Here is a 24,131-nt window from a genome sequence, read left to right as displayed (position 1 = left end):
TTTATTTATTTATTTATCCCTGAGACAAGGTCTGTTTCCCAGGTTGGTCTCAAACTCCTGGGCTCAAACAATCTTCTTACCTCAGCCTCCTAAGTAGCTGGACTACATGTATGTGCCTGATAAACTTCAGACAACTAAACACCCCAATTAAACAATACCTTAGCACACACCTTGTTGCCTTCAGAAGTGTATGACTGTACTGGAACCTCAATCCTGTCTCCAAATGCTTGTGTGTGGTTTGTGACTTCCAGTCTTTGTGACCTTTCTGAGGTTAAGTTTTGCCTTTTTTCGTTTTTGTTTTTGTTTTTGACAGGGTCTCCCTAGTCCCAGCCCACCTGGAAGTCACTGTGTAGACCAGGCTGGCCTCAGTCTCACAGAGATCCACCTACCTCTGCCTCCCAAGGGCTGGGATTAAAGGTATGTGCCACCAGGCCCAGGGTAAGTTTTGCCTTTTAAATGCACCAGGCTTGCAAGAAAAAGCTCAAACACTTTACACATGCCACCCCAGGGAAGTGGAAAGACCCACACTGGGAAATACCTCTAGCTCTTACCTGCCTATGACCCTGAGGCTCAGTTGACTTCCTGGGGAATAAGAATAATAATTATGGCTATTCTAAGGGTCTGGAGCAGGAGCTCCAGGGGTTGTCATGGGTCAAGTGTAGGGATTCTGGGATTTACTGTCATACTAGCTATGTAACTAACACAGTGTGACAGTGTCAGGCAGCCCACAGCTAGGACTGGGCTAAAGGCCAAAGAAGAAGCCAGCATTTAAGAGGTGTTCTTTTATCCCTTCCGTAACTAGGAAATTCCAGTTTGCACGTTGGATTGGCCCAACATTGCAGGAGAAATCTCGTGGGATGTGTTTTTTGTGACTTTGAACTTCCTGGTACCTGGACTGGTCATTGTGATCAGTTACTCCAAAATTTTACAGGTATGTTTGTTTTAAGTGCTGCTTTGAACTTCACTCTATCTGGGTATTTCTAGTAGACTCAGAACTTCTAGGTCAGCGATGTCTTAGAGGTTGTTACAGGCAATGGCAGTCCTGATTGCAAATAAAATTTTTTATTTTTACTTCTGTTTTCTAAATAAGTTACTTTTTTTGTCACTTTTTTTTGCTCATCACTAAAATGATACAAGCTTATAAAAATATTAAATTGGCCGGGCATGGTGGGTGCCAGGCCCTGCTTTCAAAAGAACTCAGGACATGTTCTAAGGTAGAGACATGGGTACAGCTGGGGGGTAGGCCACTGGTTATCAAGAAAGCTATACATAGCTGGGCATAGTGGAACACACCTGTACTCTCACTACTCAAGAGGCTGAAGCAGGAGGACTTGAAGTTTGAGGTTAGCCTGGGATACCTAGTAAAAAAAAAAAAAAAAAAAAAAAAAAAAAAAAATTAAATTGAAAACAGGCATGAAGCTATGTAAGACGGAAGTTGATGAACCACACAAAATTTCAGGTTAAATGCAGATGGCTATTGGCACTGCTCATAGCTCTTTTTAGATATGAGATGATGTTATCTGCTTTGTAACTTCCTTTTTTTGCCCAATGCTCTATTACGACATCTTTCCATATCACTTCCTGTATCTAATCTTGTTATTGTTTAAGGGCTGCTTGGCCTTCATCATATATACATGATATAATCATTTTATGGACTTTTGAGTTGTGTTCAGTGTTTCTCCACAAACACAGCAGTGATCAACACTATCTACTTTTTAAGATTTTTTTTTTTATGGAAGGATCATATACAAATAGAAAATCACACCCAGCTTACGTGTTCTGCTCACAAATTTAACACACTCATAAACTGGCTCCTGGTTGGAGAATAGAACTTGGCCAGAAGCCCTTCCCTTCACCATGGGTCAGTGCCCTTACTCCCAGGAATGTCAATTTCAACTATATATGACACAGGAAGCAAATGATGTCTACCTTCAAAGTAAACATGTACACAGACATAAAAAAGATGGGTTAGTCTCTACTTCCTGCTTCTAAAGGCGTCCTATTTACATGGCAAGTACCACTCAGCAAACACATGCATGAATATTTATGCCCATTTTGGAAGATCCAGTCAAAGTCCTTGAGCCCTCTCTGAGGCATGCAGTGGTTGCATCTTGGGTTAATAACATCTGATGTGGGTCATCTGGTAAACAAGCGTGTTGAAGAAGAAAGGCCATGCTCACTTTTGGGCCCTTTCTCTGTAGCCTTCTTAAAATGTTCAGAACCCAGTCCAGGCCAGCTCATCTTGGTCTGCCTGTTGTGGTTCTGTGGGAGATACTGCCCAGCTTGCTACCTAGAATCTTCCCACCAGAGGACCCATGATCCCTAAAGGGATTCCCCAGCCTGGGGCTTATTCTAATGTGTGAGACAAATTCAGGGTGGGCATGAAGGACTGTAAAGTTGCTTATATTGGGGGGGGGATGGGGATATTAGATATTATAAAAGTATTAATTATTAAATTAAAAGGAAAAAAGTGAAAGAGAAGGAAAGAGAAATATAGAATGAATTAAAAATTTTTTATTTTGGTTTGGTTTTTGAAATAGGATGTCACTATGTAGTCTGGCTAGCCTGTAACTCCCTCAAACTTGCCTCAGACTTCTATCAGTCCTCCTGCCTCTGCCTCTCCTGTACTAGGATTATAGGCATACACCACCATGCCTGGCTGCATTTTTCAATTTTTATTTAATAAATATTCATGCAGTGCTTATGATGTGGTAAGCACTAACTCATTTAATCCCAATAAGAGTTGCAGATGAGACAATCCAAAGGTGTTATGTAACTTACCCAAGGTCACAAAGTGTATAGGTGTCAGCCTCAGACTTGAGCAGTCTGACCCCAGAGTCTCAACACTCCAGTTCCTCAGAAATTTGTTAAGAATGCTCTGTGCAAAGTTCGGGCAGGGGATGGGGGCAGGTCAGGAGAATGAAGGTCACATTCTTTGATACACAGGGAAAGAGACAGACAGACAAAGATGCTGCAATTTAAAGCAAGAAAGATTGGAGCAAAAGGTAGGATGATATTATGAAATTACAGTGGGCTCTTGACTGCTGCCCAAATGTGAAGGGTGAGTAAGGGGCATGACAGAGAGCAAAGGGCCATGGGAAGAGACACAGAGGCTTTGAAGAGTTATTTAAATCACCTGGTTTTGAGTCTTGACTCTGCCCCTTTGCTGTGTGGCCTGGTAGCTAGTTGCACTCTCTGGGCCTCAGTTCCATCATCTGCAAATGGCAGTCATAATTCTCAGTGTGAGGTTGCTGTGAGAGGAGACTGGTAAGGGGCATCTAGTGCCTGCCTGTCTGCCCACAAGCAATGAATAAATTAGGCTGGTGTTAACTTTTAGGAAAGGCTGTTCTTCTAACCCTTCCCTCTGAGCCTGGTGGGGAAAGGCATCACTGGGGTTTCCAAGACAATAAACAGGAGGCCAAGGTTTGGAGTAAGAACAAGCAATTAAGGCTGTAGAGGAGCTGGCTGGGATGGGCAGTGGGCACCTGGACTCCCTTGTGGGGGTCCACTCCTGAGACACAGAGGTCAAAAGGGCTTTGGTATGCCCCCTTTCCATGTGTGCCCTACACGCCTGGGGCTCCTGTGAGGGTGTGATTGCCTATCCAATCTCATTCTCATGGCCAGAGCCCAGTTGGAAAAACCAGAGGTGGCCTGCAGAATTGGGAGAGGAAGAGTGTCTCACCCCAACAAACTTTAGATGGCAGTTCACCATGCTCCCAGTACTTACATCTAAACCAACGGTCAGTCCTGCAAGACCCCTGCACAACTTCTGTGTATGACACATCTGTGTGATTTGCAGCCATGAAACATTGCCTAAGAACCAGACAAGTAATTTAGACCCATCTCTTCCTCACATATGAACCAGAGCCAAAGCCCTCACCTAAAGCCCTGTGCAGTTTGGTGTCTGTGTGTCCTCCATTCCCCCCCATCTCTTGTGTCCAGGTAGGCTGGAGATGGTCCCTCCACACACCCCAACACACTACTGCCTCAGAGCTATGCTACCTGCCATTTTCTTTCCTGGATCTCTCTTCCCTGGATTGCTGCGAGGACCACTTCTCACATCATTCAGGTCTTTACTCCAAAAGATCTTCCACAGAAGCATCCCCTGTCACTCTGCAATCTTTTCCTGACTGGCTTCTCCTGAAAGCACTTACTCCCGTGCTGTTCTATGCTTGTACAGCCACTTGTGTGTTGTCCCTGTTGCCCACTGGCTGCACACTCCATAAGGGCAGAGGCCATTCTGTTCACTGTGATGTCTCCATGCCTGGAGCAGAGGCTGGCCAGTTTATTGTAGGCACTCAGTATATACTTGCAGATGTGTGAGGCCTGCAAGGCTTCTCTGCTTGGGCCATGGGGAGTCTCTGAACAAAGAGCCACAAGACTGGGGTCCAAGTGGAGCTTGGCTGTCATGTAACCTTGGGCAAGCTGAAGTAATGTGGGCCTGTTTCTACTGGGAACAAGTATGCCTCAGTAATTGTGTAAAAGAAAAACAGATATGATGTCAGGCAAATCACAGTATTAGTTAGTAAAAATAGAAGAATTTTGAAAAAAAATATGTTCTGTACCACTAGGAAAACTTGTTGCATTTTCACCATTAGGACATTTGCCATCACTTGGTACCTATGAGTTATCAGGCTGGTACTTTAGAAGCAGGCAAATGTGTAGAGGCTAGGGCAGGGATTAGAGGGGACATCTTCCCCTGGAGATTTCAGCAACTTAGAGACACTGAGTCAGCTCTCCTGCCCAAACTTTTCCTGTAGGAGCACAGCCATGCAACCCACTGAATGTCAATGTTCACTAGCATATTCATCGCATGCAGATCTGTCACCCCGCCCTTCCCCACCAGTCCTGCCTTCCTACCTGTCTCTTCTGTCACTAACTTGGGCCCCTTCTCTGGGGTTGAGAAGTGCCTCTCTCCTGTCACCCTGTTCTGTTGCTGTAAAGTGGAGTCTTTTGTATTGCTCTCTAGAGCTCTGTAGGATGATGGGTGTTAGGAAGGCTCATGGCCAAACAAACTTGGGAAATGCTGAGCTAGTTGGATGGGGCTCTCTGCTGCAAGACCTCAAAGCCTTTTAATGCTCATATTCTTTGGTCATCCCCAGCAAAGGAACAGACCAGACAGCATTGCTAAATCTGACCACAGAGTCCCCTTCTCCATATGAAACCTCTCTGTGGGGTTCCATGGAACCCTTGGTGGGAAACCCCACTCTAACTTTCTTTATTGGTTCTGACCTGGGCAAGGATTCAGAGTGGGCATCATGGGCATCTTAGTACTTCTTTCCTGCTGATCTCCCTCCAGGTGCTGCTCCACGTGTTGGGCGGTGACTATGTTTGCCCTCTGCCCTCTCTGCTTCCTCTTTCCTTGTGACTCAAACATGCCATGCATTTTCAGTGGTATTTTTCCTATTGACAGTTTTCCCAAGGGAATAGCCTCCCAGTGACTCCTAAGTACCTTCGATCAGACTGTCAGGGATGGCAGCTCGGGACAAGGTTTACAGGATCACCCAGCAACCATTGCCATGATAAGCTTCAGTGTCTTTGCCATTTGTTCTTGTGCTTCTTGTTCCTCCCTCCCACAGTCCACAAGCATAGTGGAAAGTGCAGTGTAGACAGGACTCCCTTACTTATTGCTATGTGTCCAGTCTCATTATTATTATTATTATTGAGACAGGGTCTCAGTGTGTAGCTCTGGCTGGCCTGGAATTTACTATGTAGACCAGGCTGGCCTCAAACTCACAGAGATTCAATCTGCCTCTGCCTTCAGAGTACTGGGATTAAAGGCATGTGCCATCATGCCTAGTCTGCATCCAGCCTGTTTAAGAGAGCATATCACATAGCAGGGACTCAGTAAATACTTGTTGAATGAACCAGTGAGTCAATGGCCTTCAGCTGGAAACTCCTCATAGAACTTAGTTGAGAAACAAAATCGACTTCAACTGAACATGAAGCCTTGCCCTCTCTACCCACTCCTGGGGACTATGATCACATTATAAGCGTGGATATGGGCCCTGGGGGCACTCGCTGAATTTTCCAGGTTCTTGTGTTCCAGGACAAAGAATTGTGTCAGGGTCACATAATTATTCATGGAAACAGAGACAGTTTATTAAGAGGAAAGACATTCCTGAGAATGGGAGTGAGCTAGTGAGCTGTAGGGGAAAGGCTTACATTCCAAAAATGATGGGCTGCAAGTCTCATAACCTTTTACAGATAATTTACATAGCACTTGCCTGTCCCATGTTGGATACTGCATGTGTTTATCACAGGCTTTTCTTGCACATGCTCTGTAGTTGCATGAAGCCCAGGTGGGGAAGGTTTCCTGTCCTCTGCCAGCTGTTGATTTCTTTCATCTGTTAATCTTGCTGCTGCTCCAGTCCTTACTCTCCTGCCAGTCTTGTTTTCATAGTGATAGACCACTGGGAAGGTGGGGTCTCTTGTCTAACAATTCTAACTGGGACACTGATGATTGGCCACTCAGCTCCATAAAGAAGACTCGACCCTCAGGGGCCCAAGTTCTGTCAGTGGGAACCTCCTTCACTGCCAGCTCCAGCTGGCATGGCCTGGCATGGCAGAGGGGTGTCGGGTGGGGAGAACATTCCTGCCTGGTCTTCAGAAGCTCATGTGGCTTCTGAAAAGAGTCTATTTTAAATGGACTTTATAAGAGGCCTGGGGAGAAAACTCCAAACCAAGCAGCTGTCCAGGACTAGTTTTTCTCTTACTCTAGTGAGCCAAAATCACATAGACAGTTAAAAGAAGTATAGATCCATGGTCCTCTCAGTCCTTCAAGATCCACGTGTCTCAAGTGGGCCCCATTAGGCATGTTAACTTGAAAAAACACAACTCTCACCTCAAAGGGGGTAAGAGATCATTTATTCTGTAGCCAAATATGAGTGGCCATGGCCCAGGACACAGATTCAGCTTACCCCCAATTCCATATTCCAATGTGATAACTTTATGAAGTTTTTATAATAACAGAACAAATAAAGTCATAAATCAAGGCACTTTTCAAATACATTGTTGGAAACATCAAATAGGTGGTTGCAACTAAGTAAGGAAAGCTCTGAATAGGCCCCAGATGCTGTCTGATGATATTTTTAGCCTTTTGGTTGGTCCAAAAGTTGTACTCATTAGTCACAAGGTTATTAGGTCAAACACAGAGGTGGGCAAGGAATGGCGATTAAGGCAATTTGATCTGTGAAGTGAATACATACCAAAAGGTTGATACTATTCACAAGGATGCTAGGTCAGACACAGGTATGGGTGGGGAATGGCCATGAAGGGGGCTACAGATGCCCAAGATAAATTATAATTCGGCTCTGAAACTGCAACATGCCAGCCCCTCCTCTATCACTGAAGCTCTAATCAATCAGCCTTGTGGAAGGTTCAGTATAAGGTACAGCTCTTTCTAGGAGCTTTCATTCACAGACATTTTGTGTTTTACCAAGTACCCAGTGACCACAGAGCACATTCCACAAACACTGTCCTCCCTTTTGACTGGCAGTGGTGTCATAGTGGAGAAGAGCACGGGGCACATTCCCTGCACTTGACCAGAAAGCTGAGCAAATCTCCCCACCTCTCAGCGCCTCCTCAGTTCCCAAAGTCATAACCCCAGGACTGGTTTTGAGGATTATAGTTAATCCTCAGATGTTAATGAAGCATTTCATTTTAGCCTAAGAGCTCACCAGGCATTCCACCAGAAGCCAGAAACATTGGAAACCCTGGCTAGATACTGACTAGCCTTGACATCTAGTGTGGGATGGGGAGCTAGGAAGGACACACACTTTATTACAGTGCTTCATTTTCTTCCTGATTCTACAAATTGTGGGGATTATGGAATGAGGAGGAAACAGCAGCATCTGTTAGTGCTGAAAAAAAGGCCAGATCTCTTTTGCACTTGACCATGAGTCAGCCACACTGTCTATCACAGTCACTGTCAGGTACCTGCTAGTGTCCTGGGCCACAGAGGGCTGGAGAACTTTCTGGTGAACTACCCTTACTAGCACAGCATGGAGTAGGGGCACTGGCTAGTATGGGAACCCCTTCTGAGAACCCCTTTTGAGTCTTTTAAGATATAACCAATAGTTAACGCTACTGACTGAACTAGATTTTCACAGGTGGGAGCTCTTACTATTTGTTATCCATAGACTTTCAATGAGTAGCACATTTCTTGAGAGCGAATTTGCTCATCCGTGAAGCAAGACTAACAATGATATGACTGCAGGGAAGACATGTGGAGATTAAAGATGACAACCCATGGGATAAATGCCTAGCACCTGGCAGGGAAGCAGCAGGAAAGCTCAGCTGTCCTGATTGCTCTAACCTTGTGTCCTGGTTGTCAGGTGCTTTGAGAGGGAAGAAGTAGGTTCTCTGGGCACCTGCTACCCTGTCTCCATTACAAACAGGTGGATCTAAATGTCCCATAGCATGAGAAGCAATCATGTAATCATGAAATAATTAAGCATCTATCCTTTAATTAGAGAATTAAAACTATTATAAGGAGAATACTTTAAGTCATTCTGATCTTGGAGCTAAATTGCCCAAATTGTGAATAACGCTTTATAATTACTTACTCTCTTGAGATTCAGGGATCTTAAGGGAATGGATCCAGGGCCCATGTATAGAGCTGGCAATATGGCCAGTCCCTGGCTGATGTGGCTGCAACTATTTGTTTAGGAGAGGCAGGGCCTGGGCCAGGCCCAGAGATGGAAGTTAGTGAAGGCCACTGTTATGGTCAGGATACACCCATTGGCTCCCCTGCCTCAGGACAAAGGTCAAGGGTGGCATGTCAGGCTCATATACACAATATTCTTCACATTCTGTCCTAGCTGTGCCCAGCCAGGCTGCACCCCACCATCTCCAGTCCTACCCCAATCCGTCTGGGCTTCAAATCCTCAGTACAAACTAAAAAACAACCAACAACATTCATCCCCAGTGGGCTCCTAACTGGAAATCTCTGACATCTGCAGTAACTTGTAGCTCTGGTTTTGGTTGTGTTTTTCACAGATTACAAAAGCGTCAAGGAAAAGGCTCAACTTGAGCCTGGCATACTCCGAGAGCCACCAGATTCGTGTGTCCCAGCAGGACTACCGGCTCTTCCGCACCCTCTTCCTGCTCATGGTCTCCTTCTTCATCATGTGGAGTCCTATCATCATTACCATTCTCCTCATCTTGATCCAGAACTTCAAGCAGGACCTAGTCATCTGGCCATCCCTCTTCTTCTGGGTGATGGCTTTCACATTTGCCAACTCAGCCCTAAACCCAATTCTGTACAACATGTCACTGTTCAGGAACGAATGGAAGAAAGTTTTTTGCTGCTTCTTGTTCCCAGAAAAGGGAGCCATTTTTACAGACACATCTGTCAAACGGAATGACCTATCTGTGATATCCAGTTAACTAGGTGAGCCAGATAGCCACACTGTGCTTGTAAAGGGAGTTACTTTCAGACAGTTCACCAGCATACCCTGCCTTAAGAAAATACAACTTCCAAGAGCACACTACAGCACTGGTAAATTAAGGGATAATCATTTAAGTATAATGTTTTTTCCTTAGAGAAAAATGACTTACTATGGGTTCCTTTAAAATATGAATTTTTAAGTGTGTTTCTAATGTGATAGAGTTAATAATTTTTTATTTATAACTGTTCCTACATATACAGCCATACCCTGTGGTTGCTGAAATGAACTTTGGAATAGATTCAGGGCTCAGATTTCTATTAAAGAGTCATGGCCACCCTAAGTTCCCAACTTGGGCTCACAAGGACTTGGGATCATTCATTTATGTGAAAACATCTTAAGGAATTTCCAAGAAACAATTAGAGAGTGTTTGTTTCCATGTAGTGAAAATGGAGCTGGGATGACATGGTTCAGTGGTAGAGTCCTTGCCTAACAAGTATGTATCTCTAGGTCCAATCTTCAGTATATAAAAAAAGTCATAGACCCATTTAGTAGAAGCAGTGCCATAGAAACAAAAAGGAGAGGATGAACTCAGATGCTGGAGAGAGATCAGGAGCAATCCTTCATCACTTGATCCAGCAGAGGCCTCTGCAGCACCCACTTTGGCTGTGCCACGTTTTGGGTACTGGGAGTACAGTGATAAAGCAGACAGCCCTGGCCCCATTCTTGGTGAGCTCATCTCATGGGGGTGGTGCAGGGGGAACAAATGCTAAACAGAAGCCAATAAATAATGCAGCACCCTAGAATGAATAAGCACCCTGGAGAAAGCAGGACAGGGTGCTGTGGGGTGATGTTTATTGATATGGGGCGGGAGGATGCAGGAAAAGCTTTCTGTGGAATAATAGTTGGGTTGAATAGCAAAAGGCAAAAAAGGGCCAGTCATGTGGATCCAGGCAAAGGAGCTTTGCAGGCAGAAGAAAGAGGTGAGTTCAAAGAGGCTGGCTCGCTTACAGGACAGGAAGAGCTGTGTGGGCCAAGCAAAGCAAACTGTTGACTGGGCCTCCTCTGTACTTGATGCTAGGACAGAGGGGTGCTCCCTTGGAGCCAGTCAGTGGATGCCAATGAAGTTCCTGGGTTAGGTCAAAGAAGGCCTGGGAGGCCAGCATAGGGAATTCATTGAGTGTTCGGGGGTTAACACTGGAGGTTTGCAATGGAACATCGATTTGACATTAGCTTAAATGCTACTCTGGTTGCTATACAAAGACTTTGAGGAGAAAGAATGAAAATAGAAATTAGGTATGCAGCTGCTTGAAATGGAAAAGGTTGATGGTGACCTTGGAGGCCAGTGGCACGAATGAAGTATTATGCGAAATAATCTTGGAATGTGCTTGGAGGGTGGAGCAGAGACTTATAGAAAAGATGTGAGGGAAGACCAGATTCCAGGGTGACACCTCGATTTTTAGCCCAATATTGGCTGAATGGTGGAGCAGGTAGAAAAATGGGGGTAAGAGTCAAGTGTTTCATTTGGCCCTTATATATGCTTGAAAGCCCAGTAAGGCCTCCACACAGACTAGGCAGCTGGATGCAGTCTCCAAGAAGTTGGCTTGGAAATACAGGGTTGTTGGGATATATATATGGAATATATATATACACACACTCTGTGAGAGGAGAGAGAGAGAGAGAGAGAGAGAGAGAGAGAAAGAAACCAGAGTCAAAGACTGAGCCCAGGGACATGCCAACACTTGGAGGTTGAAAACAATGGCTGAATCACACAGGGTCTGGCTCAAAGCCCAGTCAGTCAACCCCAGGGGCTGCCATCATTCATGGAGTTTCTGGGGCAGCTTGGTTCTGAGGTAAGACGTGTGGCAATCATGATATCAAGGACAAACTGACAAGGTGTCTTTGTTCATATTTAGTTCATGTATTTGGTAAATTGAAGCTCTTTTTTAGAGGGATGTTTGGCTGTCTTATGGCTCACTATGGTGTCAAACTGAAGATGAGAAGCCAGGAGCTGTCAAGTTGCGTGAGATTGAAAAGTTGAGCTTTCCCATCTTTCCCTCTGCTTTTAGTGGAGAACAAGGTACATGGTGTTAGGGAACCAACGCTTCCAATGGCCCCTGGAAATACCAGCACTCCTTTCACAGATTTCCTGTGATACGCAGCATTTGCACGGCTTCTCAACATATTCACAGACACTGGATGACTCTCATTGTATCCTGCCGGGTGGGGAAATACTTCCCATGCTTAATGGGAGAAACCATATAATCACACCTAAACAGCACAGCTAGTCTCTGAACTGGATCACACTTAAAACCAAGATCTTCTGGTACCATAACCTTGCTGAGGAACAGCTTTCTGGGAACTCCCTGGGAAAGGCAAGTGGCTCTGCATGCAGTTATACCCTAGAACTCACAAGTGCTGCTGCTGGAGTGGTCCTAGATGCTTCCATTACCTTGATATTCCCCGCACACTCCCACTAGGGGGTGCTGCCTGCTAGGGCCCGACCCCCTAACATTGCTGGAGAAACCCAAAGCTGCCTGTTTCTCAACATTTTGCCCCCATCTGAAATACAAAGTGAAGACATGCTAGAGACAGTGTAGGGCAGGATTTTTTCTAGAGCTCACCTTGTCCCATGCTTCTTGCTCTCCCAACTTCATCCACAAGGGAGCCTGCCGTCCTGCCCTCCTCTCTGGCCTTGGGCTGACAGCCTTGGGTTTGCCAGCCTGGCTACACTCACTTCCTCTTTGGGCTACAGGGCCTTGGAGAGGCTGGTGTTAAGGCCTCCCTGGATTAATTAGGAAACCCCCCTTCTCAGGAAGTTTGGAGAATCCAGTCTTTAATAATGGAGATCAGGCACTGGAGCAGAACAAAGGTCATAGAAAATGGAAAGGGAGACTGTTCTAACATCTAAAAGCACACCCTACTTGCAATCTGCCCACAAATAACACTTCAACTCATAGGAAGCTGGTGACTATATTTTTAATAAATCAAGTTTGGAATCCCAAGCCTCAAATAGTCTCTCAGGGAATTTCAGTAAGATGTACATTTGGATGAACAGATTCAGCCATTCCCAAGCCTATTATTATGTCTGACAATGAAGCTTTCACGTTCACCAAGAGAGAGTAAGGCTGAAGAGGGCTAAACTCCTAAGATAAATAGAGATGAAGACTGAGTGAGAGTTAATCAGATGTTTACAACTGAAACTTCACATTCTTGATGCTACTACAAACTGTTTCTTGAGGGTTTGCTTTGACAGAAACCTGAAATAAAGAAAACAAAACCATTAATGACACAAAGGCAGACCGGTGTTTATGTAGAGAACTGAATGCCAAGGCCATCTTGGTTCCTGTAGTTCCTGTAGTCTATATGCTTTTGCTATGGCTGTAATTCACAAACTCTCTCACAGCTGATTCTAAAGCCCTTTGACTTCTCAGAGGACAGCAGGGCTGAGGTTTAGGACCTGCTGCATGGATCAGAGCTTCTGTTTACTTCTGCCTCATTGCTCACTGCATCTTAAAGTGCCACGTGGCCAGCCCATCCTCTTACCTAAGGACATACGGGCTGTGGCAGTCTGACCTCAGCCTTGCTGTTGGAGCTGTTTCCTTGTCATGAGTCACCACATGGCACCCTAAGGCACTTCAGAGTCACAAAAATCTGAGTTTGCACCTAACTTACAGCTATCCATTGGAGATCTTGGGCAATGTACTTAATCTATTTTCTCACTGGTAGAATGTGGGTTAATAAGAGTACCTACTTTCTAAGATGTGACCCAGGGTTAACTGAAGTGACTCAGGCAATGGGCTCAGTGTGACACCGGAGGTGATGAAATCTTTCAATAGTCCCACATTCAGCTGCCCATCCCCCAGCCCCAGGGTGGCATTTCTGTATCTATGTTTTCAGTCTAAAATCACACTGTTTGGTATAGTGGGTCAGTGAGATGCTTAGAAATGTTCTTTTCTTATACTTCTGCAAGACCCTATTTCGATTTTGAAACCCAATTCCTCATAGAAGTGAGTGAATATCAATTCAAAATAGCGCATTTCTCCACTACTCAGCTTTAAATCAGGGTCAGGTGAGGGCAACAGCCATCAGAAGAGCCTATGGTTGTCCCAGAGGATCTCCCTAAAAACTCCAGTGGAAACCCAGCGTGTCAACCAAATGACTCTTTGGTTTCTTAAAGAATAAAGAACACTGGGAGTGGAGAGATGGCTCAGCTATTAAGAGCACTGGCTACTCTTGCAGAGGACCCTGGTTTGAATCCTAGCAAGCACATGGCAGTTAACAACCATCTGCTACTCCAGTTCCAGGGGATTGGACACCCTCTTCTGGCCTCCTTAGGCACTGCAAGAGGTACATTCCATGGATGCACTTACATACACGAAGGCAAAACACTCATATACATAAAAAAGAATAAAGTACATTGCTGACATAGTTCTCTTTTGAACTTGTATGTTGGTCTTCTGTTTATGTTTTTACATAAAATTGTTGTATGCAATGCCCAGTCCTTGGGTGGGGACACATAACCTGCCCCCAAACTGTAATTCCAGTACAATGGTTTTTCAAGGTATTGAAGTCAGGAGCAAATAAATGGCCTGGGGTAGCAAAATCAAAGGAAAAAAAAACCTGTCCCTACAGTTTTGCTTATTGAAAGTGCTAAGGTTTGGAGGAAAAGCCTTTGGTCTCTTTCTACACGTGGCCTATGACAAGGCTCTGGGAAAGATTTAGTCAGGAAGGACCGAGGCTTGGCCCAGAGGGAGGCTCCTCAGACTACCCACTTTCTCTTGTGTGCAGATGCAATGCTTGCCTTCCTACTGGCTCAGCCTGGCTGCAACCCTTGGGCAGAACTGCTCACCATTGTGTTCAATCCACCGGTATTGCCTTCCTAGGCACAGCTCCTCCTGCCGCTGCCTCACCAGCTTCCGCGTCTCTAGAGACAGGCCATTGGGGTCACGTGAAAACACAAAGGAGTAGCTATCTGCACAGGTGCCGTCCAGGTTCAGCAGGCGGCAGGAGTACTGCAGTGCATACGTGTCGTAGTCCGTGTCGATGATCCAGTGGTCATCAGCTGTAAGAGAGCAGCAGTGGGCTCGGAGGCTAGCCCAACTCATTACCAGTCACTTCCTGGAACTGGCTGCATTTCCTTAGCAAGAAGGTCTAGACAGAGATTCCTGACAGCTTTTACAAAATTAAGCAAATGAGAAAGGATCTTGGTCTCCTTTATAGAGAAAAGTCCTGGCACGGAGGACATCTCATTCATGTTTCCTTGACAAGAAATGGCACAAAATCTTTCTACAGGACCACTGAGAATGTACTTCCAACACCATCTATTCTCCAATAACACCTGTGTTTCTGTCTAACGTCTAAAGGCCACCAACTTATCTCCAACTCTAGGACATGTGTCCTAGTTTGTTCTTCATTGCTGTGACAAAATACTCTGACCACTACCAACTTGGGGAGGAAAGGTTTATTTAGCTTACATATCCCAGGTCACAGTTCATCTGGGAGCCCAAGGTAGGAACTCAGGGCAGGAACCTGGAGGCAGGGGCTGGAGCACAGGCCATGGAGGAATGCTGCTTACTGGCTTGCTCCCCTGGCTCCTGCTCAGCCTGCTTTCTTATGCAACACAGGCCCACCTGCCCAGGGGTGGCACCACCCACAGTGGGCTGGGCCCTCCCACATCTCTCATCAAGAAGATGCCCCTCAGACATGGCCACAGGCCAGTCCAATAGAGGCAATTCCCCAATTGAGGGGCAATTCCCTCAACTCAGGTGTGTCAAGTTGACACTAAAGCTATCCAGCACAACATGACTTTTCCAACACTCTGTAGAACCTGCCTCTCACCATCCACTCAACCTCACTATCTTCCTACCTCAGTGGGCTAGAGGGCACCAATCTGACAATGATAGTTTTTCAGGCTCTACCTTTGTTCCTGCTTAGGAATTTTATTTACTTCCCTAGGCTGGCAAGAGAGTTGTCTTGGGAGCAAAAGATGCTTACTATCCAGCATCTTTTTCAGGACTAGGGAGATGGCTCAGGGGATAAAAGCACTTGCTCTACAAGCATGAGGACCTGAGTTCAAATTCCTAACACCCATGTAAAAAGCCAGGCATGGGTATGTGAGCCTGCAACTCCAGCACTGGGAGGTGGAGACTGGCAGATCCTGAGAGCTCACCGGCCAGTAGTCTGGTTCTGTGAGAAACCTTATCTCAAGGGAACGAGGCAGACAATAGAGGAAGACTCACAATGTCCTGCTCTGGCCTCCAAGTGCATGGGCCCATGCAAGCACTGCCCCTTGCCACACTCTCAGAGAGAGAGGGAGAAAGAGAAAATTCCCTTTTCATGACTTTCCTCACAGAGCAGAGCACTTGAAAAATTTAGATCATATTCATCCCAGCACTTAAGAGGCAGAAGCAGGTGAATTTCTGTGAGTTCGAGGCCAACTGGGGCTACAGGAAGAAAAAAAAAAAAAAAAAAAAAAAAAACCCAAACGAGAACAAACAAACAAAAACACTATGTTCAGATACAAGTGCTGCATTTCAGTCTAACCTTTCTGACGTAGCCAAGGCTGGGCTCTCCCGAGTACTAACTGGTGTGCCAGTCACTGAACTAGAATTTTTCGTGTTTTCTCAGGTATTTCTTGCACTGACTCAAAATCACACTCTATTACTCCCTGTACTACAGATGAGGAAACTGAGGCACAAAAAATGAAATAATTTATGTAGGATCACAGAACAGGGTAGAGCTGGAATTCAAACAGGAGAGAATTCAACTCCAGAGTCAACACACCAACCTACGGAAGCATTTCCAGACACTAGGTAAATTGGGGGCAGAGGAGACAAGAACAAAAAGGCTTTATGTCTCTACCTCACACCCAGGTCTTAAAGCAAGGGACAATCTGCCCATGCCGAGAAGCATGTTGGAATGCAGTGGGGCCCGCCAGATGCCCCAGCAGCAGAGGATGTGGGGCCCTCTCAAGTGCTCACTGTAAGTGACCTGTGGGTGTGCCTCTCTGGAAGCCCCTGAAATGCCAGCCTAGGATGAGCTCAGCCCAATCCCAGACCCTGCAGGAGCACTGCCCAGGAGGAGATGTGGAGCCCTCTTCCTCAGCTCTCCCCCACCTGATGGGAAGAAGAACGTGCCACCCCTGCATCCTCCAGGCTTTCGGAGGCTGTGCTTGGAGGGTGTCCCAGACTCATAACATCTACCCAGCAGTGACCACGAAGTTCTTCAGCAGATGAGACAGGAATAGAAACTATGTGGCTGCTGCTGGGCCTCCCTCTCACCGTGGCCCCACCCTCTCTAGGCTCCTGAGCATCTGGGCTGTCTTTCCATTTGTGGATGAAGTCATGGGATCACTGTGTCATGGGCATCCCAGGAGTCTGCCTCAAACACAAAAGTACCCACTTTTGAAGTATTACCTCGACTCATGGTCCAAGCAGCTATTAGCCTGGCAAATCTGCAGCTTTTTTTCCCCCTCAAAATTGTTGCCAAAATATAAATGTGACATAGGAAGAAAGCAACTTTCAGTGCATAATTTTAGTGTCCTGGCTGCCGTTCTTAACTTAAAAGAAGGCCCGAGATGATTTGGTTTATCTCCAGTTTCTTTTTGGCAGAATAGTTCAATCATGAAGAATCCTAACAACCTTGGTCAGACTTTCCCTTCTAGGAGTATTTGCAAGAGAGGATCTGCCAAGGCACTAAAAAATCAACTCAGCCCTCTATCTTCCTCTTCCACAGCTGGGCAAGGTCCCTCTGAAAACAAGATACCCCCAAGTCTCTCCAGACAGTAGCTAACTGCAGACAGTGAATTGTGGGGAGAGAGCTAGAGATAAGAGTTATGTGGCTGGTAGCTCCTGACTCCCTTTCAACACCCCAGAATGTGGGGTTATGCTATGGCTGTGTCTACACAGTGCCACCACTGATTGGTTGAGAGCTTGGGATCTCCTGGCCTCAAATGCTTAGTAGAAGGAACTGCTGTGGTCCTAGAAAATGTCTCTTTGGCTCCCTAGACCTGTGTCTTCCAGATGGAAAGACCTGGCTTGGTATAATTCTCAGGCTTAAGCATCCAACTGAGCCAGCCAGGAGACAAACTAGGCTATTCCTAACTGATCATCACAATAACCCAACAGCCCAGTTAAGGGAGTGGACTCTGAGACCTTGATGGCCTCAGTTATCTAGACCAGTAGTTCTCAAACTTTACTGTCAGAATACACCAAAGAAGCATATTGAAAATGCAGACTCAGACTGGAGAGATGGTTCCTTGGTCTGGAGAGAACCCACAAAGACCTTCAGGTTGGAGTCTTTTATTTTATAAGTGAAGAAATGAATGTGCTGGGAGAACTGGGGGAGAAAGAGGCCAGTCCAGAGCATGCCCAAGCAATCTGTTAACGCTGAAATTTAATATTCAACTGTAAAGGTTTAGCTGGAAATGTAACTCAGTGGGAGAGCTCTTGCCTAATGTGTACAAAGCCCTGAGTTCAATTCCTAGACCATCTATGAAAAACAAAAGATGAAAAAGAAGCACTAAGGGGCCCCTTTATTTCATTCAGTTAATAAACTCATCATAGAAAGCCACTGTGCCTCTAGCTTTCTAACTTACAATGAGGATTTAAAATGACAGGAATTTTCCTGGAACTCCAGCATCAACTATAGAGATTTATCAAATTTAATTTTGCCTTGAGTTATTTTCTCCCATCAGTCTACCTTCTTGTAAATACGTCTCTTTGGTAAAGTGTAATATGTGGACCAGGGAAGGAAATGAAAATTCTCCTGTCCAACTTCATGCTTAATGAGACCAAAGTCAAGGAAGAAAGAGATTAGCATGAGGAATGAAAGTGCAGTTTGTGAAGCAAGGCCCCCAAATAGGCATATAATACAGCAGAGGACAGAGGCATCAAGTGAGTCTGAGATACTCAGAAAACAGGGATGGGGACCGTTGATGCTCCTTTATACCTAGCACCTGTCACTAGGTACCATCAATTTGCTATGTGTGCTCCTGGGACATTCATTCCTTTACTTGTAAAGTAAGAGACTCTGACCTGAAGATCTTTGTGGTTCTTTCACTCCAGACCTAGAATGAAAAGCTATGAATTCTTAACCCAAGATGTAAACTGAGAAGCAACAATATCAAACACGGGACTTATGTCTCAGGCACTCTTCAAGTGCTTTCTGCATGTCCATACATTATAACCTCACAACAGCTCCATGATGTAAGTATTGTGATTGATCCTTTCGACTTTGTGCAGGGGGAAACTGAGGGACATAAAGGTTAAAGAACAATCTGTGGTCCACAGGTACTGGTTTAATTGGGATTTAGTAGTTGTGAGTGTGTGTGTGTGTGTGTGTGTGTGTGTGTGTGTATGTGTATGTGACTGAGGATGGACTCCAGAGCCTTAGGCATGTTAGGCAACTGCTCTACCACTGAGCTACACCCTCAGCCCTCAGGCAGCCCAACTTTAATGGGGTATGCTTAACCACTACAGTGCATAGCTTCCTTTTGGAAAGGCAACCTAAGGAGGAATTTATCGTTAAACCTTCTGTATTACAGTTATCTCATTATATATATTATATATAATATATATTATATATATAGAAAGAGAGCAATGATTTTCAAGAGTTCAATGCTTATTTTCTTCTCCTCTAGATGCAATCCTAGATAGAACCCCAAAATACAAGAGGTCAAAGTAGAGCTCATGTGGTTTGGTAAGGAAAGGTAGGGCCAAGAGACAGCACTTCCTCCTTGGTGGGTTCCCCCACACTCCTTTCTTAAAGGCATTGCCAACAAAATTCCAGTCCTTTAAAGAACATATCTCAAAATGCTGAAGAGTTATGTTTGTTCTTCCAAAGAATTAGTAACCTTGTACCTTCTGATATGGATGCCTGTAATACATTATCAGAAAAGTTTATCTTTCTTACTCTAAGTGAACCGGTTTAGTAAGCTTTGCTGTAGTCTAAAATAATTCTCACTATTCCTAAGGACAAAAGCAACATCTGTATGGCATCAATCAACACTAACATGTAACTTGATTTTTAAAATGAAACTTTTCTTTTTTTCTTTTCTTCTTCTCAGCCTTTTTTGGTGGCTTGTTTTGTTGTTTGTTTGTTTGTTTTTTGGTATTTTTGAGACAGGGTCTCCCTGTAGCCCCAGCTGGCCTGGAACTCACTGTATAGACCAGGCTGGTCTTGAACTCACAGAGATCCACCTGCCTCTGCCTCCCAAGGGCTGGGACTAAAGGCACGCACTACCACACCCAGCTAGAGCCTTTTTTCTTAAGAGCAGAGTCATAATTCCCCCTACGCCAGTCTGTGGGGGGTACAGGGTTATAATTTCATCTAACACAAGTTCAGAAGAAGTCAAAGAGTGTGCCACACATAGAAAAATAAGTCACATAAGCAACATGTCTGCCCTGGACCAGTTGAAGAGTGTCCCCTGAACAGCCAGCTCTTGGGTCTTATTTTACAGAAGAGTGCAAATAGTGCTTAGCAAAACTTAGTTTGTATTAGGAGGCTCTGCAGTTCAGGGTCACCCAATCTGGACCTGGGAGCTAGAACCCCTGGCTTCTGACACTGGTTCTCACAAACTTGTTAGATAATGAAACATTCTTCTCTGGGCCTGTTTATTCATCTGGGTCCTGATTCCCTGCCCTAAGGTTAATGCTCCATTTCTTAGATCCCAGGATATGTCTCCCTGTCCAAAATTTTTCTCTAGTACCAAGTGGATTCTAGATTTGTAACTTAGGTAAAACCGGAGGTGGGGTGTGAAAAAGCACGCAGATTATGCATCCTTATAAATAGCTTAAGTTTTAGCTGTCTCGCTGAGCATTCTCTAGCTCTCTCTCAAAATCCTGCCCAGCAGTTTTGGTGTTTGGGGAAAGGAGACACCACTGACATCCAGGATGTGCTTGGCTCATCATCCACAGGCAGAACACTGAGCTGTGACCCAACTCTACACACCACAGGGCCTTCATTCTGAGTAGGGGTCTCTACCTCTACCTCTGCTGGTGGCCCAGGTTGTAACACTGTCTCAGGTATTCCCCCCAAAGAGAAAGAGGGCAATGGTGATGTGAGGAGGAGTATGGAGCTGCACACATTGGGCTGACCGGGAAAATGGCCCAAGCTCAAAGGTCCTTCTGCACTCGGCTAGGAGTTTTAGGCTGGGAAGACAGCTACTTCTAATCCCACTCCCTAACCTCAGACAGGGCTGAGGGTTCCAGTCACTTGCAGTCCTTCCCACAGGTCATTCTTTCTAATGGTACCCCAGGGGTAGAAACCCAGTAATTTGGCCAGACATTATCTCCCATTCCCAGTAAGGTCCCACTACTCACTTCCTCTCTGGAGAAAGGAGGCTACACCCCAGTACTTCATCTTGAACTTGGCAGGATCTTCTGTGTCTGTGAAAGTGCCCACCATGTCTGCACACACTTCCCAGTTACTGCAAAAGCCAGGAGTATCCTGAGTCAAGCCAGGAAAGGGCTTCTGCCCCACTCAAGGTGCTCCCTCCCGTTCCCAATGAAGGCTGGGTGTCCAGCCAGGTAGGGACCTTGGAACAAGCCCCACAACGCCGACCAGAGGCCACTGACCTCAGAATAAGGACCCGGCCTTTGGCCGTGGCGCTCATATGGCCCTTCTCGTCCACGGAGAACTCAGCGATGATGTTGTCTTGCAAAAAGAGACCTTCGGGGTCCTTCTTGGCTATGGCGTACCACAGCCCAGAGAACTGGTAAAGAGACGAGAGCTGGAGTTTGGGGTTCACCGCCCGCGGCCAGGAATTGGGGGACCGGGCCGTCGGGGATGATACCTACGCGAGCCTTGTCGAAGTTCTCCTTGACTCGGAAGCTGCTCACCCTGCAGTCGCGCTCCGCGTGGCCGCTGCCCAGCGCCGCCAGCAGCACGAGCGCCCACACCCACTCCATCTCGCCCAGGAGTCCGCCCTGCGGGACACGCGCGGACGTGAGAGCCAGGCCGAGGGACCACGCATCCCGCCGTGGCATCCCGCCGCATCCCGCCGCCCGCAGCCTCAACCCGCCCCATCCCGCCCGGGAGGACCACACAGCCGCTGCTCACCAGCGGGAGCCGCGTGGAAACCTGGCGGGCGTTCGCGCGCTTAGGGCGAGGGAGGCGAGCGGCTGCCGCCTGCTTTATAGCTCCGGGGGGAGGGGGTCCGGTTTTCGTAACCCGCGGGGTGAAAGACCGCGGGGAGGCGCTGGGGGCCGGTCCGACCCGCGCTTGCATAACGCACCCTGACTCACCGCCGCGGCGCACGCGGGGTCCCTCTGCGCCAGCCTCCCCTCGCGTGTCGCCCAGTCCCTGAGCCCCGCGCAGGGTGGTCTCAGTGGAGCCAAACCCTCCAGCTCAGACGAGCCATGGGGCCAAGAGCTGGCCGGGTTATCCAGCCCGTGTGCCAGCGGCAGCTAGCTGCGGCCGGGGGTGGCGTCCAGGCTCTGCTGCGCTGGCTGGAGGCCCACGTCGGCCTGGAGTGTTGACCCATGATGCAGCCTGGTACATCAGTGTCCAGGCCTTGGCTTTCCAAAGTGGCCTCTACGTCTTCCAAGGACCGTTTGTGCAGAGCTTTTAGACACATTTTGGCCAGGATTTTTTCCCCCCTTTTGATAAAGGATATATTTTACTCCTTGAGCAGAGTGTGGTAGTGTTCGCGTCAATATTTGTTTTTTCGTTTCATCATCTGTAGAACTAAAACACTCCCTGTTAAATATTCTCTAGAAATGCAACCTGGTCAGGACAGGAAATAGTTTAGCAGCGTCCGAGGGTGAGTGGTTGATTGTCTGCTTACGTTGCTGCACTTTTCCAAAACCACGTAGAAAAACATAAATACCAATTGTTTATGATGCGCTTTCATTTCTAAGCCTTATTGAAATTTTTTTCTTTTTCAAAACAGTGAAGAGCATTGACTCAGACGTGAACAAAGAAGGAACAACATTGTAGTATGTTAGCGATCACTAGGCAAAAAGGCTGGTGGCTAGCTGATTTTTTTTTTTTCTTGCCTATGATACCGCATAATTTGCTACATTTTTCTCTCCACCCAGATATAACAGTTCAATTAATGTGATCAAAGAAGTCCAAAGGAAGATTTGGAGCAAATGAGATTCAGTGATGTTGCCAATAAATCAGTTGTGTCTGCATTGCCCATTCTTGGGATGGATCAATCTGGATCATTTTACTGTTGCTAGACCTGAAATAAAAGGAGATGGGGAAGAGAGAGGAGAGACACCAAAGAACTAAGTTGATTTGTCCTCTAGACAAGCTGGCCACCCTGAAAAGACACCCGTGGCTTCCTTCAGCTTCTGCGTCCACTGGATTCAGTTCTGTCTCTGTGCTGTCAGGACCATGTGTCTTAACTCCAACTACTCCAGACTTAGAAAAGACTGTTTGTGGCCAATAGGGTAACTGGAAGATTTGGTTGGGCTAGCTTTACCAAAGGATGTTCATACTTGTCCCTCAGTATCTACAGGGAATTGATTCTAAGACCCCCTCACGCACCCCCTATACACACACACAAGCAAAGATGCCCAAGTTCTTTGTATAGGATGATGTATATTTGAATATAATCTGTGCACATTCATCACCTATATTTTAATCTTCTCTAGGCTACTTATAAAACGTAACACAATATACACAAACAAAAACCAACAAATAAAATGTGAGTTATATGTGAGGAGGAAGCATAAAAATTTACATCATGTTAATTAGTAGAGGTGATAAACATTACCATTGAAATCTACATAATAACTTTATATCCATACTCAGGTACCAAGGATCCGAGTGTAACCAACTGTGACTAGTACTAATCAGATACATAGAGATTAGAGACACATGTGCAAACATCTAAGTGTTAGTAGCATTAAAAATGAGTCTATCTGTAGGAAACATATATGTTAAAATGAAATGAAGATCTTTTTTAAAGATTAAAAACTCATTCAATTTTATGTCTTACAGGGTTTACACTGAGTTCAATATTGTGTAACTGTAATTGTATTAATTCAACTGTGAACCTAAAAATTTACGACCACTTTTGAAAGAGATGTATCTTTGCTCTGGAAATTGTTATTGAATATGTTAAAGCTGAAATGAAATGCTTCTAATCGTGTGGTTATTAAATAAAAAAAACACAATGAGGGTCCGGAGATATATAACTCAGTGGTTAAGAGCACCGGCTGCTGTTGCAGAGGACCCAGGTTCAATTCCCAGCACCCACATGGTATTTAACAACCATTCATAACTCTAGATCCAGGGGAATCTGATGCTCTCTTCTGACCTTCCTGGGGATTGCACGACATGGGTGCACTTACATACACACACAGGCAATACGCTAATACACATAAGATTAAAAATAATTAAAAAACAATATAAATGCTATGTAAATAACTGTTGGACTCTATTGTCTAGGGAATGATAAGAAAAGAAACTACATGTTCAGGACAGATACAATTAGCAGCTTGTGCTCGTTATATCTTAGGCATTAAGAGGTTCTATATCTGTTCTCTCTCTCTCTCTCTCCCTCTCTCTCTCTCTCTCTCTCTCTCTCTCTCCCCTTCCTTCGCTCCCTCCCTTTCTCCCTCTTCCTCTCTCCCTCTCTCTCACTTCTCAAATTTTGGTGTTTTAGATCCCAGCAAAGAAACACAGTTTATTTTGGCACTCCCTCTCTTGGATTTCTTCATGATGACAAATATGTGAATTCAGGTCAACTGATGTTTTGAACTTTATCATCATAAGTAACTTTTCAAA

At 45.7% G+C, this 24,131-nt stretch overlaps 2 protein-coding genes across 2 annotated transcripts in view; one reads left to right on the top strand and one right to left on the bottom strand.

Annotated features, from left to right (window-relative positions):
- The window catches only part of Ffar4 (free fatty acid receptor 4), a 20,648-nt gene extending 10,915 nt beyond the window's left edge, over nucleotides 1-9,733 (top strand). The window contains exons 2-3 of the mRNA XM_008853094.2: nucleotides 803-931; nucleotides 9,001-9,733. Coding sequence (XP_008851316.1) covers nucleotides 803-931; nucleotides 9,001-9,390 — 519 coding nt within the window. The 3' untranslated portion in view covers nucleotides 9,391-9,733. The remainder of the gene's footprint in view (nucleotides 1-802; nucleotides 932-9,000) is intronic.
- A 2,616-nt stretch (nucleotides 9,734-12,349) lies between these two features.
- On the bottom strand, nucleotides 12,350-21,539 carry Rbp4 (retinol binding protein 4). Its single transcript, XM_008853093.3, has 6 exons — nucleotides 21,453-21,539; nucleotides 21,191-21,319; nucleotides 20,969-21,105; nucleotides 20,714-20,820; nucleotides 14,242-14,454; nucleotides 12,350-12,649 (listed from the first exon to the last, which is right to left on the bottom strand). Exons 2-6 carry the CDS (start codon nucleotides 21,299-21,301, stop codon nucleotides 12,612-12,614), a joined length of 606 nt encoding a protein of 201 aa, XP_008851315.1. The 5' UTR covers nucleotides 21,302-21,319; nucleotides 21,453-21,539; the 3' UTR covers nucleotides 12,350-12,611.
- Nucleotides 21,540-24,131: the final 2,592 nt, after the last annotated feature.

The sequence above is a fragment of the Nannospalax galili genome, unplaced genomic scaffold, assembly GCF_000622305.1.
Source record: "Nannospalax galili isolate Female #2095 unplaced genomic scaffold, S.galili_v1.0 scaffold1027, whole genome shotgun sequence".
NCBI lineage: Eukaryota > Metazoa > Chordata > Mammalia > Rodentia > Spalacidae > Nannospalax > Nannospalax galili.
The sequence above is the reverse complement of the archived record's forward strand: the minus strand, read 5'-3'. Positions and strand labels throughout refer to the sequence as shown.

Bases quoted from the DNA above. Each gene is read 5' to 3' on its own strand.
- Rbp4 (XM_008853093.3), bottom strand. From the start codon at position 21,301: ATGGAGTGGGTGTGGGCGCTCGTGCTGCTGGCGGCGCTGGGCAGCGGC. The intron at 21,106-21,190 runs GTAGGTATCATC...TCTCTTTACCAG, and splicing joins AGAACTTCGACAAGGCTCGC to TTCTCTGGGCTGTGGTACGC. The intron at 12,650-14,241 runs GTGAGCAGTTCT...TCTTTATTTCAG, and splicing joins CCGGTGGATTGAACACAATG to GTTTCTGTCAAAGCAAACCC.